Genomic DNA, 17,350 nt, shown 5'->3' with positions numbered 1-17,350 from the left:
TATATATATATATATATATATATATATATATATATATATATTTGTATATATATATATATATATATATATATATATATATATATATATATATATATATATATATATATATATATATATATATATATATATATATTTGTTAATTCACCTCCCCAAGGCCAAGAAGGCCACTACAGACGAGGAGGCTACTTAATTGTGGTTATAATCCTCTCTCAGCTCTATAACTCCGAAACACGAACCTTGACGAACAAGGCTGCTGCGCGGAGAAACAAGTTGAGCGCGGTACTACCAGGGATGTGTTAGGGATCGAACTCAGAACCTAATTAAGCCAGAAATTAATCAATTTTGTAAATAGATAAAAATGAAATATAATGTGATAAATAAAAATAACAAAAACATATTTTAATAATAAAATAAAAAATTTAAATATGTATAAATAAAAATAGAAACATTATATAAGTATCGTGAGTGTGTTTTATGTTTTTAAACTATTATTATTGTTTATTTATAGTTATGTTTATTCTTTTATTTTTTTTTCAAAGTTTCATAGAATAAGAGCGTACGTAATTACAGATATAGCTGAAATCACAGTGGAGTGCTTATACACCAACTGAGGAATAAGGTTTTGGCAGGGATCTTTTTAAATAAGAAATAAGTATTTCTATACGTATTTAAATAAAGTTCATAAAATAATTTATATATAAAATTATAAAATCAAATTACACTAAATTTTAGATGAGACAATCATAATAAGTAAATAAGTAATAATAACTTATGTTAATAAATAAATTTAAAATACAAACTAATTTATGTGATATTTAAAAAAAAAAGATAAGTAACAAATGTTTTATAAAATATATTTTATGAAATGTATTCTTACATGACTAATAAAGAATTTCGAGAATATGGGTACCCGCTGAAAAGTTTACAAAACAAATTCTGTTAACTATATTTTATATACAGTTAAATAATACAAAACAATTGTTTTAACAGAATCATGATAAAGATAATAATTTAATAACATTAAATATAACACAAAACCAGTTTATAACAATAAATAAAATTAAAACATGGGAAATATTTTATTCATATTAATGCAAATTTTTGGAAAATTATAAAGTAAAATAACTAAACAAATTTACATAAAAGTATCATACTCTTCAAACCATTCAAAAGATTACAAAAAGAACTTGCTCAGGTATACTTGCACTTCTGAAGTAATTTAAGAAGTTGCTATTAATAGATATAGCACATAGAACTCTAAACTAATTAAAAATGATATCATCACTACAACCTGAATTTTAATGGGTTTAACTTTAATGGAAATATCAATTATACAGTAGTCTTTGTTATTGATGCACATTTTAAAACTAATTTCAAGGGATTAGTTTAAACACAACAAGTGAAGGGTTAATTCTTCCCTGTGAAAAGCAACTTGACACCGATGAACCATCACTGATGCCTAGTAGCACTAGGGTTTCCAATTGGTTTTAACCAATAAGCGAAAACCCCAGTTTTTGGTCAAAGCCGATATAAATGAAATGACCGCCGGTTTTCAAAAGCAGGTTTTGGCAGTTTTTTTGTATAATGTCTTTTGAATGTTTATTTATTATGGAAAGGTATAAAAAATCAAATTTGTAAGAAATTAAATTTTTATTTCATCATTTAGATTGTATTTTGATGGAAAGCTTAACATGTCTTTTCATTTTCAAAATTAATCAACTATTCCGAAAAAATGTTTGAATATTGAATAAAACAGTCAAATATATTTGAATATAAAGTATTCGAATACTCAAATAGAATGGCCTATTCTTTATATTGAAGAATTTTATTTCTTAAAAAAGCATACAGATATTTTTAGCGTTTATTTTGGTTTAACAAAATACTAACGTATAGATATGTAATAAAAATAATTCACGATAATGTATCTATCAATTATTTAATTTTTTGATAATTAATTTTTTTGAAAATATATCTTCCAGATAAATCATGTCATCACTATGGAAATTTGCTGCCCTGCGTAAAATTCTAAATTTAAGAGATGTTGAAGGCATCTGTAATAAGTCCGGTTCTGTTGTAACATGCTTCGGTGGATCCACAACTAATTTACAGAAATCTATTTTGCATTATGGAATTACTATCAATAGCCCTACAACTGGAGAATCAAACAGCAGCTCAAACCCACCACCAGAAAAAAAAATTAAAACCATGGACAGTTATTTTCAAAAAATGAACCTTAAAGAAATTGTAGCTGATCTTGCTACAGACGGTGTTTCGATTAATACAATAAGAAGCAACAAATTTATTTGCTCATCGATTCAACAAAGAGGAAATCATCTTCCTAAAAGTCCAACAACTGTGATGAATTTAATCCATCAAGATTTTTTTGATAAAAAGGAGCGATGAAACAAGAAATTATCAAAAAAATTAAAATGGAACATAAATTCAGCTTAACGCACGATGAATAGACATCTTTGAGGCTCAGAAGGCACATTGGTGTCAACCTGCAAGAAAGCGAATGTAAGAAAACCTATGAAACTGGCCTCATTAGGATTTATGGTTCCTGTCCAGCTGAAAATTTAATACAAAATATTAAGGATCATTTGAATTCATTTGGTATCTGTATGGAAAGAGATGTAGTAGGTTCTACTCAAGATGGTCAAGCAATCAACAATAAGCTCATGCAGTTAAGGAACATTGTTGATCAGCTTTGCTTTAATCATGCAATTCATCTTGGCATATGCGACACGTTATACAAGAAAAATAAAGACATAACGTACCAGTTCCCAAGAAAACGGTCATTGATTCAGTAGAGGATGAACATGGAATTTACGATGATAACTTGTTTTGAATCAGTAAACCATGAAATTAATGTTGACTACCCTGAGATTTTGATGAATGCACAAAAAGTAGTAAAATTCATAAAAATGTCATCAGTTTGTAATGAAATTTTTCAGAAAAAAGTTTCTGAGGAATTTGGTAAAAAAATCGAACTGCATCTCAATGTTCGTCATTGTTGGAATTCACTTTTTTAAATGACTGCGCCTTAAAAACTAAGAAATGCTTATTCCAGACATTTACTAGTTAAATGCTCTTGATGTAATCAACAACCTAGATTTTGAGTCATTAGCTTCATTACATGCTGCTTTAGAGCTAGCAAAACTAGAAGTGGAATTCTTTAGCAGAGAAAATGCAACTTTATCGAGAGCAGATACTGTTCTTGAATTCATGCTTGCAAAACTGTTTGCTATGAATACAGATATTACATCTTTATTGCATTCAAATTTAAAAAAGTGCATTGATGAAAGAATTAACGGAAATGTTATGCAGTTATTAAAGTGCCTAAAAAATGCTTCAATTGTTCCATTAAAAAATACATTAAACTTTGCTGGAAAACTTGCATTTAGGCTTTTTGGATTTACTTCTAATGATGAGGAACCACTACTAGCTGAAGCACCATGTACAACATCAGAAAGTTCACCTGTTTCTCTTAAGGATGAATTAAATGCACTTCTCATTAAAGGTAGCTTCACACACTTGCTCAATTCAAATGGCTTAAGCAAAAGTTTTTGTTGTACTGAAATACAAGCAAAAGAACAGAAAATCTTGAAAAAATTTACAATGCGATACTCTCTATAAAGCCAACCTCGAGTGCTAAAGATTACCCTGACAGAACTTGTTAAAATTTTTCTTATTATTTGCCGGTGGCAGTGAACATAGTGAATCGTTATTTTTGAAAGTATGTATAATTTATTCAGAATTTGCATCATTTGCTATCACCAAACAATGAAAATATTTTCATCATAACCTACCAACATTTTAAGCAAATAGATTTTAAGTATCAAATATTCCAATAATTTTTTGAAAATAGAAAACTCAAAAAAATAGTTATACGTAATCCGTTTTTGTGCATTTTTTTTGTTATAATCTGGTATTTGGTATTCGTTCAATTAGTTTGCAATATTTGAACGAATACCAAAAGCAAAAAAAGTAGCCAAATAGGCAAAATACTAAATAGTCACTGAATATTCGTGACACTTTTAAAATTATACTAAAAAAAAATTAAAATTTAGTTTTTGTTGGTATACATTTATTATTTTGTTTTAATCAAAAAAATTCAGCCTAAATATTTTTTCAAATATTCTCTTTAATATGAACACAGTATGTCTTGACACTTGGGGATCACTCAAAGATTAATATCATGGTAATAATATTATTAACAACAGTATTAAAAACAAAATTACCATTTTTCAAACTAAATATTATGCAATAACTTTTTTTTGTACAAAACAATATTAAAAACAAATAAGTCAAAAGAATCTCACCTTCTACTTGTTCATTGACTTCAGTAGCGGATTCATTTTTCATTAAAAAGTTTTCAGCAGATATTATATTTTTGTTTTGAAACTCTTTAAGAGATGCAAGGACAACTTCATCATTTTCATCGTAAGTAAATAAAACCTCTACATTTTGAGCTTTTAATGCCTCAAAGTAAGGTGATGATTCAGCTAACTCACGACTAAAAGCGTGATATTAGAATTAGGTTAAATGAATTAAACTACATTAAATTACATTAAAATAATACAATACTCATTTAATCTTATATTTATATAGTAATAATACCTTGGAGCACAAAGAAAAAAAATTTCCTTTTGATTTTCTTTCATATCAGCTAAATAATCAGTTAAAGACTTAAATTCTCCAGGACGTCCTTTTGATGATTCAAAGCGTAGCAATTTTGAAATTTCTTCTTTTTGACTTGATGATTGAGTTGTAACAACTCCTTCCCTGAAAAAATTACCACATTCCTTATAAAACTTGTTAAATTTTTCTGAATCTTTTTTTGACTGCTCAATAAAAAAGCGCAGTAATTTTGCAACTAAAACTTCACTCAGTTTATGCAATAAAGCACTGTCTTGAAGTAGCTCACGACTCAAATTTAATGGAATATCCTCACTGTCAACAACTCCACGCATAAAACGAAGCCAATCTGGTAACAACTTTGGGGATTTGGATTGGATAAGAATTTTTCTGCTATAAAGACTAACTCCAGATTCCATACGACCAAAACCAAACATTTCAGGTATGTTTGAAGGTACATAAAAAACACTACGAATGTTTAATGGAGCATCTGCTTTGTACATCAGTGAGTATCTGAGTGTATCTGAAGTGTTAGAAATAAATTGGTAAAATTCTTTATGCTCATCATCTGTGACATCACGCTCAGGTTTTGTCCATAGCGCCTAAAATAAATTTAGTATGATCAATAGTAAAAACATCGCCAAAAAAATTCCATTTATATTGTAATATTTAATTTTTATTGTGATATTTACAACTTTTACTGTAATATTTACAATTTTTACTTTATGTTTTTTGAACAACAATTAAAATCAAGAGTAATTGAAGTTAGATTTATTATAACTCTATGAACAAATTTAAAGTTTCAGACTACTTGAACAAGTTATAAATTTTTTGATGCAGTAGTGGTGTAGTTGTACTCTCTTCATAAGGGAGAAGTTCTGAGTTCTATCTCCACCATGCCCATGGTGTGAATCAAACTCTGCCTTGTGATGCTCTGGGTTTGTTTACAATCCTAAGCCATCTTTATAAGGTCTGTTGGTAAATGAACAAAAAGAGTTTTATGTTTTTCTGAGTTGCTAAAGCATTTACATAACATTTAAAACCCCCACCATGATTTCTATGACCTCAAACATTGTACTACTGTTAAAAAGGTTTACTTCAACCATATAATTTTTAGAATTTAAATAAATGAGTTAAAAGATGTGGAATAAAATACACTTATATCTACAGAGAAAATCTTAGTTTCTACAATATTTGACATTTTACTTATTTTTGATGATTGCATCAAAGTACATACAAATACCATAATGCATTATATTTAAGAGAAAGGCAAATCCATATTGAAATTTGTGAATGCTTGACAAAAAATAAATTTATATTTGAATAAATTAATAGATTTATTTAAACTATATATAAACAAAAAAAAACAAAAGTGAGCCTAAAATAAGATAAAAACACAAACCATCATGTTGAATATTCACACTATAAAATCTAAAAAAACTTTTTTTTTGAACAAAATCACTCCTAACAATGCTGTAAGCAACCACTGATTATGTTGGAAAAAATAGCAAAAAAGTGGTTGATAGAAGACTTAAAAAACTGTATATTTATGAGTCAGGAAATCATGAAGAAGGGAAAAAATTATCAATGTTCAAGAAAAAATCCGAACTTGGTGTCTATCACTCAAGATTAATTTTTGGTTATAAACAAGTAATGATAGCTCATTGAAGCAGCAGCCATTGTAGCGTTTGTAATAAAAAAAAATACAACCTTACAATGATAAGCGTTTTTGGACCTTGTCAAAAAGATAAAAAAAACAACTGGAATATATAGTTGTGTCACCAGTAAATAAATTTTAGAGGTTAGATTATCAGAAAGATCAATTTTGATGAGAAAGCAAACAGGATTAAGGATATTAGATGTATAATACAAAGTACTACTCCATTATATGTAAAGAACACTTTTATACTTTAAAAAAAAACTTTACTCTGAAAGGTGCAATTGAAAAAAAGTTAAAATTAAAATTGTTACCTGAACATTGTTCAACAAAGTACCATTCAAATATATGGGAAATCCAACAAAGTTACTGTAACGCCTAATTATATCTAAACAGATATTTAAAAAGAGTATATATATATTTAAAACAGATATTTTACAACTTAAAATAAAAAGATATTTTACAACTTTTTAATAAGTTGTTAATAAAAGTTCTTAAAAAAAAAAAATTACTGCAAACCTTCAACAGTGGATTTTAATGAAAACCGTTTTTCAGTTTCTTTTAAGTGAATAATAACTTTTGTACCACGTGATACTCCATCAGCCTCTGCAATTTCATATGTACCTGAGCTAATTTATAATTATTAGGTTTTAAAAAAAATTTTAGCAGATAAAATAAGATAAACAAAATTTTAAGCTTAACTTAAACAACAACAAAAAAAAAAAAAAAAAAAAAACCCGTCTGATGTCCACAGATAGCCAGGACTGTTTAGCTCATATGATTTTGTGTAAACATCGATCTTAGAACCCACCATAAACGTTGAATAAAAACCGACTCCAAACTGACCAATTATATTTTGAGTTGAAACATTAGATGAAGCTGATTGAACGAATGATTTTGAACCTGATCTTGCAATAGTTCCTAAGTTTTCAATAAGTTCATTTTTTTTCATTCCTACACCAAAGTCTTGAATGATAAATAATCCCTTGTCTTCATCTGTTGTTAAATGAATTTCTTGTGGCAAATCAGCATCAGATACCATAGCACCTGTAAGGAGTAGATGTCGTAGTTTTTCTAATGCATCAGAAGCATTAGAAACAATTTCACGTATAAATACCTAAAAAATAAATAATTATTAAATTCTTTCATTTTTTTATAACTTTTATAACTTATATAAAACTACACTTTAAAGATATGACGTTGTTTAATAATAGGTTTAATTAAAAAACTTTTTCTCTTTTATTCTTTTACTAAATATAAGAATTTAAATTGTCTTTATTAAAATATGTAAACATTTTCAAGATTAAAGCTATAATAGTTAGCCAGAATACTTTAACTTAATGCTTTGCTATTCAACATTTTGGTTAATACATTCACAAGAATTGATTTCTATAGTTTCTGTAAAATGAAGATTTTAAGAGTACCAGTAAAAAAATAGATAACATTTCAGAAAAATAATAAAATAAATTAAACAAGTTCTATTAGCAAAGAATTATTCAGAAATATAAAACATTGATTTGGAATTTGTACTATAAAATTCTGTTAACCCATAAAAGCCTGAAGAAAAAAGTCAAAGGTAGTTGAGGTATTAAATAGGGCCTTGAAATCTTTGAAATGTCAAATCAAATTGAATTAGAAAAGTGATTTAAGATTTTATTAGAAAAATTTCATATACTTAAATGAAGCTAATCTCATAAAAGGATCAATTTTATAATATTTTATAAAATAAATGACCCACACTACACAATTAAAAAAAAAGTTGAGTATCTTTGATTAAAAGGGGGGGGGGGGGAAAGGATAAATAAAGATTAAACACATTGCAATTTCTGCAAAATGTCAAACTATTTTGTGATGACAATGAATACTCTATTGGACTAAGTTATAAATTAATATCTTATAATATATAGTTACCCTAAATCTCCAAATAAATACATTCAAATGTGTCACATTTTCTTTTTGAAACTTTATTTAAGTATTAGAAATAGGGGAATCTTAAAAAAAATTAACTTTTTTAACTTTTTTTAACTTGAGATTTAATTCCTGAATATAAGTGACTTGATTTGAAAAAACTTACCTCTTTTTCAGAATAGAGAGATTTGGCAACAATATCTAACAGCTGTCTTGTTTCTGCAAGAAACTCATGTTTAACTTTTGGCCCTGCGGATTAAAAAAATATTTTACCAGTCTGCATTTGGATTATTTTTTAAATTTATATAAACACATAATTAAAATATAACAAACTTATAGAATTCACAAAATTCACAACTTTTTTGAATGATAATACTAAATTATCAGAGGTGGAAAGAGTAAAAAAATTTTGTACTCAAGCAAAAGTTGTTATATAGTTGTTTTTAATCAAAGGAAACCTTTAAAAATTAAAATGTATTAACAAACGCAGTAAATTAGAATGAAAGATTTAAGTGCAGATCATTCAATAAACATTTTACTGTAAACTACAACATTACTTCAACCACTAAAAATGGCATGTCATGTGGATTCAGTAGAGTATCGTTTTGGTAAAACAGAAAATCAGACTAACTACAAAATACTATATCTAAATTGGGTCAAGGATCTTAATGTATTAAAGACTAAACTGTGCCATTTTCAGGAAACAAACATGTCAAAAAATAAAACCTTAACAGCATGGTTTATTCTTTTCTGATTATTTTTACACAATTTCTTTTTTCCAAAAGTTTTTTTGTTAAGTTTGAGAAGCAATTGGTTTTGAATATTTTAACTTTTCTATTACCTAGTTTTACTTAAAAATAATAATAAAACATCAATATAATAATAATGTGTGAAGAACCTTGTATTGTTTCTGAATCTGTTATAACATGGGTTTCATCTTTAACTTTATCTTCTTCAACCTGAAGAAAAAAAGATACAAGATAATAAAGTAACAAGATATTTTGAAAATTTTGTGAAAATTTTAATACATATTATTTATTTTAAAAAACAACAGTTTTGAAAAAAATCTAACTGTTTATTAATGGACATGGTGTTTAAATATGTGCTTTTTAAGCTTTTTTGATATTAAATGTTATAATTATAATATGCTATAAAATTAAATTTTTCTTAAATTTTTGTTGCAGCAAAAACATTTGCAAAATGTATGCAGACAATGGTAAAATTAGGTTTGAATCCACAGATTATTCTTTAATGTGCTTCTGTTCAGCACTACTTTACTCTATCACTTTTCTCTTAGCTCTATATTGCTCTCCTTTGTCTCCAGACAGCACTCATTTCGATGTTATTTCTGATCAAATCGACCAAGCCCTTTCTCTTTATTCTTCAGCCAATATTGTTGTTGATGGTGACTTTAATGCTCATCACACTGAATGGCTTTCTAGTGTTAGTGACTCTGCAGGTGTTACTCTGCTATGGATACCTTGTTGCATAGCAACAAGTTGTTTTTGGGAGTTGCAGGTTTTTTATTTATGCTATTTTCACGATACTGAAGTCAATGATACTTATGAAGGTAATATTTTTTTATTTGGTTGTTATGGATATCTAATTTTGCATAGCAAAAACCTTTTTATGCTAGTTGTAGTGTTTATTTGTACTATGTACAGTATATTTGGTACTTATATTTCTTATTGTTTTTATATTTCTTATTTTTTATCGATTATGCATGTATCCCTCTCTTACATTACCCAAATTTTCAAAAAACCTAGCTAAAGATCAAAATATGAAAATTAATAATTTTATCTTGTTAGTCCAATTGTATTTTATTCTTTAAAAAACAAGTTCATAAACTTTTAAGTTACCTATACCGTCGCAGTTAAACATCTGTTATTGCCAACATATTTTTTGTGGTTTTACAAACACAAAAAGTATTTGACCAAATTATTTAATCGAAAGTTAATCAAAAAAATACTTATCATTGCTGATAAGTTTATAAAAATTAAGTGATGCTTTTAAGGTAATTATATTGTTTTTTAGTATAGTAACTCTTATATAAATTCATGTATAAAATATTTATGAAATGTACAGTCTAGTTTTTACTTTAGAAAATGAAAAAATGTAAATTACACCATTATATAAGAGAAAACCATTTGAGTATTTTATCTAAAGATATCAATATAAAGTACATATATTGGTGGTAATAGTTTAAAATTGGATCAATTTATCGTGTTGTATAAAAGAAAATGGAATAGATGCAAGAGAAATAATTTTTTTTTTGAAGAGAAATTTAGCTCCTGGTTAGATTAAGACTTATATGCAAAAACTAAAAAGTTAAAAAAAGGCGGAAGATTTAATATCAATAAAGCATCAATTAAAACAAAAAAAAAAGAATAAGCAGTTTGGTGAAAGAAAATTTTATAATATTTGGCTTGAAAAAGAATTAAGTATCAAGGAAAAGAAACTAAACAAATAAAGTTGTGTTCCACATTATTGTATATTTGATTTAATTGTTACTTCATCTAAAGTAAATAAAATAAAAATTATATCAAAACCAGAAGAATTATTATTTGCTGTAATTAACCAGGAAATTTACCAGGGTCAAAAACATTTTCAGCTGATGAAGCGCTTGCTTTAATTTTAGATTGTGGGCTGACTAAAAATGCATATCAACTTATAAGATCTGCAGCAGCATTAAGATTGGTCTCTTTACAAAGTAATGCTTTTTCACAAAGTTGGCTATCAAGATTAACTTTAAGATCAAACGTTGGTTTTGATGGTGCAACAGGTCAGGCAATATACAAACAATTTGAGCCAGATCAAGATGTACGCAATCTTAATATTGAAGGAAGCCTGTTTATTACCTGCTTTGTTCAATTAGAGTTAAGTGGTATGGAAAAAAAAGTAATCTGGCTTAATCCTTGTCAATGTTCATCTGATCCATATATTAGCAGTTTGAGAAAACCAGTATCAAATTCTAATAAAATTCAACTTCCACATGAAGCAATTCAACTATTAAAATTTTCAAGCTATAAAAATGATATCTAAGTTACATTCTTTATTAGAATAATTTTGTTATTTTAATTTGAATTATTGTTGGTATAGCTACAGTGCAGTGTTTTATAAATAATTTACAATTACAATGTTTTATCTTTGCTATAAATGTAATATATGTAATAATATGTCACCTTTGTCCCCTCTTTCTATGCCAATGTTTACAACATTGGCGTAGAAAGAGGGGACAAAGGTGACAATCCCCCCCCCTCCAAACCAACCCAAACTCCCATTTTTCATTCTAATTCTAATTCTGGCTGGTTTAGCCCCCTTTTTTTTTTGAGCACACCTAACTTTCTTGACCTTCCTAGGCCACTGGTTTACGATTTTGTTGTAATATATTAAATTCACACTTATATTTAACATTCGCGCAAATACAGAGTATTTTATGAATTTTGTATAAAACTGAATATGACAACAAAAAGCTTGTTGCTATAAAAAATGAGGTATCCATAGCAATCAATAATAAAAAAATATCCCTCGAAGCGGAGACCTTATATTTTTACTTATTTCAAATTTAGTTAATATAACAATATCAGTTAAATTCTATATTAGTTTTTCTTCAAAACTAGCTGTTCTGGTCTGCAGTGCATTGCACACTCCCCCCCCTTCTCTCCAAACATTTTCCCTTATTTTTGAACTTTATTATAAAGTATAATATAAATTTTTGTAAATATAATATAAAATATTGAAAAAAAAAACCCTTCCCCCTCCCCTGACATAAAAACCCGTGCCACAATTACAGATTTTGCTAAGTATACACCATGAAAATAGATATTGCAGTTGCAAAAAAAAATTACATACATTTATTCTTCATAGATATACATATTATGTAAGCTACATGGTTAATGCTTTGCAGTATGGTTAAATGTCAGTCGTGTTGCAGCGTAATATAAATTAAAATTATATTACGCTGCAACAATATACGAAAAAAAAATTACTAATTAGAATTAAAAAATCTTATATTTTCACATTTTGAAAAACAGTTTTGTCCACTATCTGGTCCACTGTCCAATGGCTTGATCTCTCTAAAACTATTATCCCATTCTTCTTCATCATCAGAATGCCCCTATCATCTCTTACAACTACTTTAAAGCTGATTGGGACTCTTTCTGTGATTTTCTTTGTGATGGCCCCTGGGTAATCTTAACTTTTCCAACTGACAAATGTGCTTCTAATGTAACTTTTTGGATTCAGGCAAGCATGGGATCTTTTATACCTTCTTGAAGATTCCAAGTCAAACCTCTTGTTTCTCCATGGTTTTCCTCTTATTGTGCTGCTGCAATTTCCTATCATAACAATTACTTCCATATCTATTGCCAAAACAATTCTCCAGAAAACAGACATCTGTCGATAATATAGACAAATCTGTTATTTCTACTCACTTGCATGATTCAGATTTTGTTATCTCAGCTAATAACAAAGCTGAATTATTTGCTAAGAACTTTTCATTTATCTCATCTCTTGATTCCACTAATCACATCCTACCTGATATAGCAGACAAACAGGTTGATCCATTGCTTGACATTAGAATCACTCCAGCTTGTGGTCCAGACAACATACTTGTTATAGTCTTGCTTAAGTGTTCTTCGGAGGCGTCCTTTATACTTTCAAAACTATTTAACAAGTGTTTATCAGAATCTTGTTTTCCAGTCTGCTGGAAAACGGCATCTGTTATCCCTATTTATAAAAATTCTGGAAAGCGATCAGACTCATCTAACTATTGTCCCTTAGTCTTTGTCCTTTCATCAGCAAGGTTTTTGAGTCTTTAATTAACAAACACCTAATCTCTCATCTTGAATATAATAACTTACTTTCTGATCATCAATATAAATTACAATCTCATACTACTGCTGATTTGTTAACCATAATAAGTGATAGGTTTTATCGTGCATTAGATGTGGAGAAGTTAAGGCTCTCGATATTTCTAAAACCTTTGATAAACTTCTCTCTCGATAGCTCTTGATATTTCTAAAGCCTTTGATAAAAATTGGCATGCAAATTGGCATCTCCACAAACTCTTTTCTCATGGTGTATCAGGTAACATCTCCTAGAATTTTGAATCCTTCTTACTAATAGTAGTATAAAAGTTGTCCTCGCTTGGACAGCACTCTTTTTCCTGTAACTTCAGGGGTTCCTCGAGGTTCTATCCTTGGCCCTATACTTTCTTTAACTTGCATTAACAACCTCTCAGAAATTCTCACATCTAAGGTGGCATTATCTGCTGATGATACTACCATTTATTCTTGTTTTGATAAGAAGCCAACACTCTCTGATTGCTTGGAGGGAGCATTTGAGTTTGAAAAGGATCTCACTATGGCTACAGCATGGGGTTCTTAGTGGCTGGTGAACTTTAACTCTGTTAAAACTCATTTTTTCCAGCTAATCGTTTTCACAATAATCTTCCTATATTTATGAACGGTAATGAGTCATCTACCCTTCATCATTGAGGATTAACTTTTACTTTCGATCTTTCTTAGAAACCATATATCTAATTGATTGCAAAATTAGCATCTGCTAAGGTTGCATCTCTTTATCATACTCACCACTTTTTTACTATGGATTTTATTCTTTATTTCTATAAATCTCAAATTTGTCCTTGTATAGAATACTGTTGCCATATCTAGAGCAGATCCTTTTCTCTTTTAGACAAGGTGCCAAAATGCAAGGTGCAAACATAGTTGGAGCTGTTCTTGCAGCCAACTTTCAACGACTGTCAAATCGTCTAATTATTGCTTTGCTTTCACTTTTCTATAAATACGGGTGCTGCTCACTAACACTAACTCGCTAACGGGTGCTGCTCTTGTCCCATCCTTTTGCTGTGACTTTTCCTAAGTACTCCAAAAACTCTTATTTGTCTAGCTTTTTTTCTTCAAACATCAGTTCAACTCTAATAGTGGTTGCTAGCAGCCTTGTTGGAAGTGAAAATGTTTAAAAAAAGTCTTTGAATAATACTTTTTTTTAATCTAATAAAGGCAATAATTTCAGAAATCAACCACCAAATTTAAATATATATTTATTATCATTAAACTTATTAAAAACATCAAAAAACTTACAGAAGAAGATGCAGTTGTATATAACTTTTGGGTTACAAAACCTAAATTGTAAAACTTTATTATTATTACTAACATTATTTATATTGAGAAATTCTATGCTTTTCTATGCTTTATATTGAGAAATTCTATGCTTGAAATTATATGCTTATTATATAGTAATTTATTCAAAATATTGATTAAATAATCTTACCATCTAATAAAATCTTTTTAAAATAAAAGGTGCTAAAAATCATTTGAAGATCCTGCCCAAATTATTTAATAATTTAACATATACTATACATCACAACTACTTGTACTTGAGTAAAAGTTTACTCAAGTACAAGTAATTGTAACCAGTCGAAAAGTTTACTCAAGCAAAAGTTAAAAAATAGCTCATTAAAAATGTACTGAGTAATCGTTACCGTTACCGCGTTTTTTTCACTTTTTTAACAGCCATTCTCAGGTAACAGACCAGTCGAATAAAAAACATAAATGGTCTATTCTTTTCAGTATATATTTACAATAATTATATTTAAGTAATATTTTTAAGTGTGTTTGCTTTTAATATAGATAATACAATATTTAAATTCGTCATTATTCAACACTTATTTTGTCAGTTAAAGTATTTATTTTTCTTTGTGTTTGCAGAAACATAAAAGTGGAAAATTTCTCATTATATTTTGTGAAGGTATGCGCGCTATGTATATATGTATAAAATGCTTTGAATAATTTTTTTTTCATAATAACAAGAAGCATCTAAAAAGGAACATCTTCAAAATAAAGCCAATAATTGTTTAACTAGGATATATAATTAATTAAAAATATAAAGTTAGTTTTTCATGTTTTTTCATAGTACTTTGTATAAAATATAAACATAGTAAACCATTGCTTTAAATTTTCTCTTTAAACATTTTTTTTTTAATTTTCTTTTAAAATTCAACAAGAAAGATTAAAATTCAAAATGGAAGCAAGGCAATTTTTAATATCTTTGTAACTTCACTTAAAACATCACTGAAAATATATGGAAACAATTTTATGAAATAAGCAACAATTTTTATCCACTAAAAAAATTAATTTCATACTTTTTGTAAAATTAAATACTAATACGCAATAAATTTTTTTCTCAGTAACATGTATGATTTAAAATGTAGCAAAGTACAATACTTTAAAAATGTATATTTAAGCAAAAATAAAAGTAAATATTTAAAGAAATACTTAAAAAGTAAAAATTCACAAAAAAACTACTCAATTACAGTAACACGAGTAAATGTAATTTGTTACTTTCCACCTTTGATTCTATATCAGCTGCCTGTTTTAAACTATCGAGACATTTAATCAATAAAAAAAAAATTAGGCAATACAGTTGTTTGTGAGCAAATAAAGCCACTTTGTTGGTAAGACAGTCAGAAGGATTGTTAATGTAGGAATAATGAGACTTTGATGAATAAAGCCTTGTGTTACCCCTGAGGCTACTGGAATCGAGGGATGTTGTCTATCAATTATAACTTTATTCCGCAACAGTAGATTTATGCATGATAAAAATATATGGTAATTAATATTAATAAATCAGCACCATAGCAAACTAATAAGAAATCATTGTCAGAAACTAGGTTATTGGATTAAATTAAAAATATCCATAACTAATAATAATAAAAAATTAATTTGACAGTATATGCAATGGTCATTACAAAAGAATTTACAGATTAAAGAGGAGACATTACATAAGACTGTACAAGAGTAAAGAGGAGAGTTCGAGCAAGCATTCTTACAAAAACATTCACACAAACAGTCAGTAAGAGACATAATAAAAGTCTAAGTGAGAAACTAGACTCTTTAGCTATAGAAGCAGAACTTATACTTTAGCTATAGAAACAGAAGTAACTAAAATGTTTGACAAAGACACAGGACATGTTTGTCTTCCTTCTGGTTTCATTTTTTCCTTAAAATCAAAAGATAAATCGGAAAATTCTTTGCAAATGATTCAGTCTGATTTTGAGAGAAGTTGAGAAAAACAGAATCATGTAAAGCAGAAGCAGTTTTAAATTAGACTTGCTTTTGATGTGAAATTTAGTAATCTAAGAATTCAATAAACCACTGTGCCAGCCGACAAGTTTATATGTGAATATAAAATAACAACTTAAAATGAAAAAATAAAAAAAATATACATAATACGCATCAGCAAGCTCTATTATGAATAAATAATGACAAGATATGAACTAATGTCTAGTAGATATTTAAATAATTTCAAATTTTTGAGCTTTCCAAAGCTTATTGAAAGTTGTTAAAACCTTTTTTTTTTTTTGAATTACACATTGTATGAAGATTCATATATTTGAATTTACCTATGATAATACATCTTCTTTTTTGAACTAATAGATAGCCTAGTAATTAGGTAAGTAGGTGCTTAAGAATATTGGGAACTATTTAGATAGATGCAAATTTTAATTACCATTTGACTTTTTAATACATCTTGTTAAATAATCATGTGAATGAGAAAAGTATTTAGAAGGAATCGGTTTCACTGATGTTGGCACAAATGTGACAATTTTTTTATTTTTAAATGCTTTAATCACGCTTCTAAATGCCATTTTTGATTTTACTGACCAAACGGAACAATTTTTTTGGTTTTTTAGTGCCGAAGCTGACTTTTCAATTTTAATACAGAACCGATTCCTAATTTTTTTCGACCGACTACTTTGTGAGAATAATTTAGAGTCGACTTCTGCATTATCGCTCTTAATTAAGACAAAGGGTAGAACCAACCTTTGCACAACCGACCATTTTAAAAGACTTCATTTACAGCCGACCAATCAATTATTCACCTAAATTAAAAGTTTAATCAATAGTTATTTGCAACTTATTAACTCATTATTGTCCACAATAAGTCATTTTTAAACGATTCAATTCATATATATATATATATATATATATATATATATATATATATATATATATATATATATATATATATATATATATATATATATATATTATATATATATATTATATATATATATATGTATACATATATATATATATATATATATATATATATATATATATA

The 17,350-nt window shown here is 27.6% G+C and overlaps 1 protein-coding gene across 2 annotated transcripts in view; it reads right to left on the bottom strand.

Moving 5' to 3' along the window:
* Positions 1–17,110, bottom strand: part of LOC100199347 (heat shock protein 75 kDa, mitochondrial) — a 28,569-nt gene extending 11,459 nt beyond the window's left edge. Inside the window, exons 1-9 of one of the 2 annotated variants that reach the window (XM_065813722.1) lie at positions 16,736–17,110; positions 14,308–14,348; positions 9,102–9,162; positions 8,370–8,452; positions 7,033–7,412; positions 6,815–6,924; positions 6,610–6,683; positions 4,621–5,240; positions 4,323–4,516 (exon numbers count right to left, since the gene is read on the bottom strand). In XM_065813722.1, coding sequence (XP_065669794.1) covers positions 4,323–4,516; positions 4,621–5,240; positions 6,610–6,683; positions 6,815–6,924; positions 7,033–7,412; positions 8,370–8,452; positions 9,102–9,162; positions 14,308–14,348; positions 16,736–16,874 — 1,702 coding nt within the window. In that variant the 5' untranslated portion in view covers positions 16,875–17,110. The remainder of the gene's footprint in view (positions 1–4,322; positions 4,517–4,620; positions 5,241–6,609; positions 6,684–6,814; positions 6,925–7,032; positions 7,413–8,369; positions 8,453–9,101; positions 9,163–14,307; positions 14,349–16,735) is intronic. The other variant, XM_065813723.1, reaches the window with a different exon arrangement.
* Between the last annotated feature and the right edge of the window lie 240 nt (positions 17,111–17,350).

Source organism: Hydra vulgaris, chromosome 12 (genome assembly GCF_038396675.1).
Source record: "Hydra vulgaris chromosome 12, alternate assembly HydraT2T_AEP".
Taxonomy (NCBI): domain Eukaryota; kingdom Metazoa; phylum Cnidaria; class Hydrozoa; order Anthoathecata; family Hydridae; genus Hydra; species Hydra vulgaris.
The sequence above is the reverse complement of the archived record's forward strand: the minus strand, read 5'-3'. Positions and strand labels throughout refer to the sequence as shown.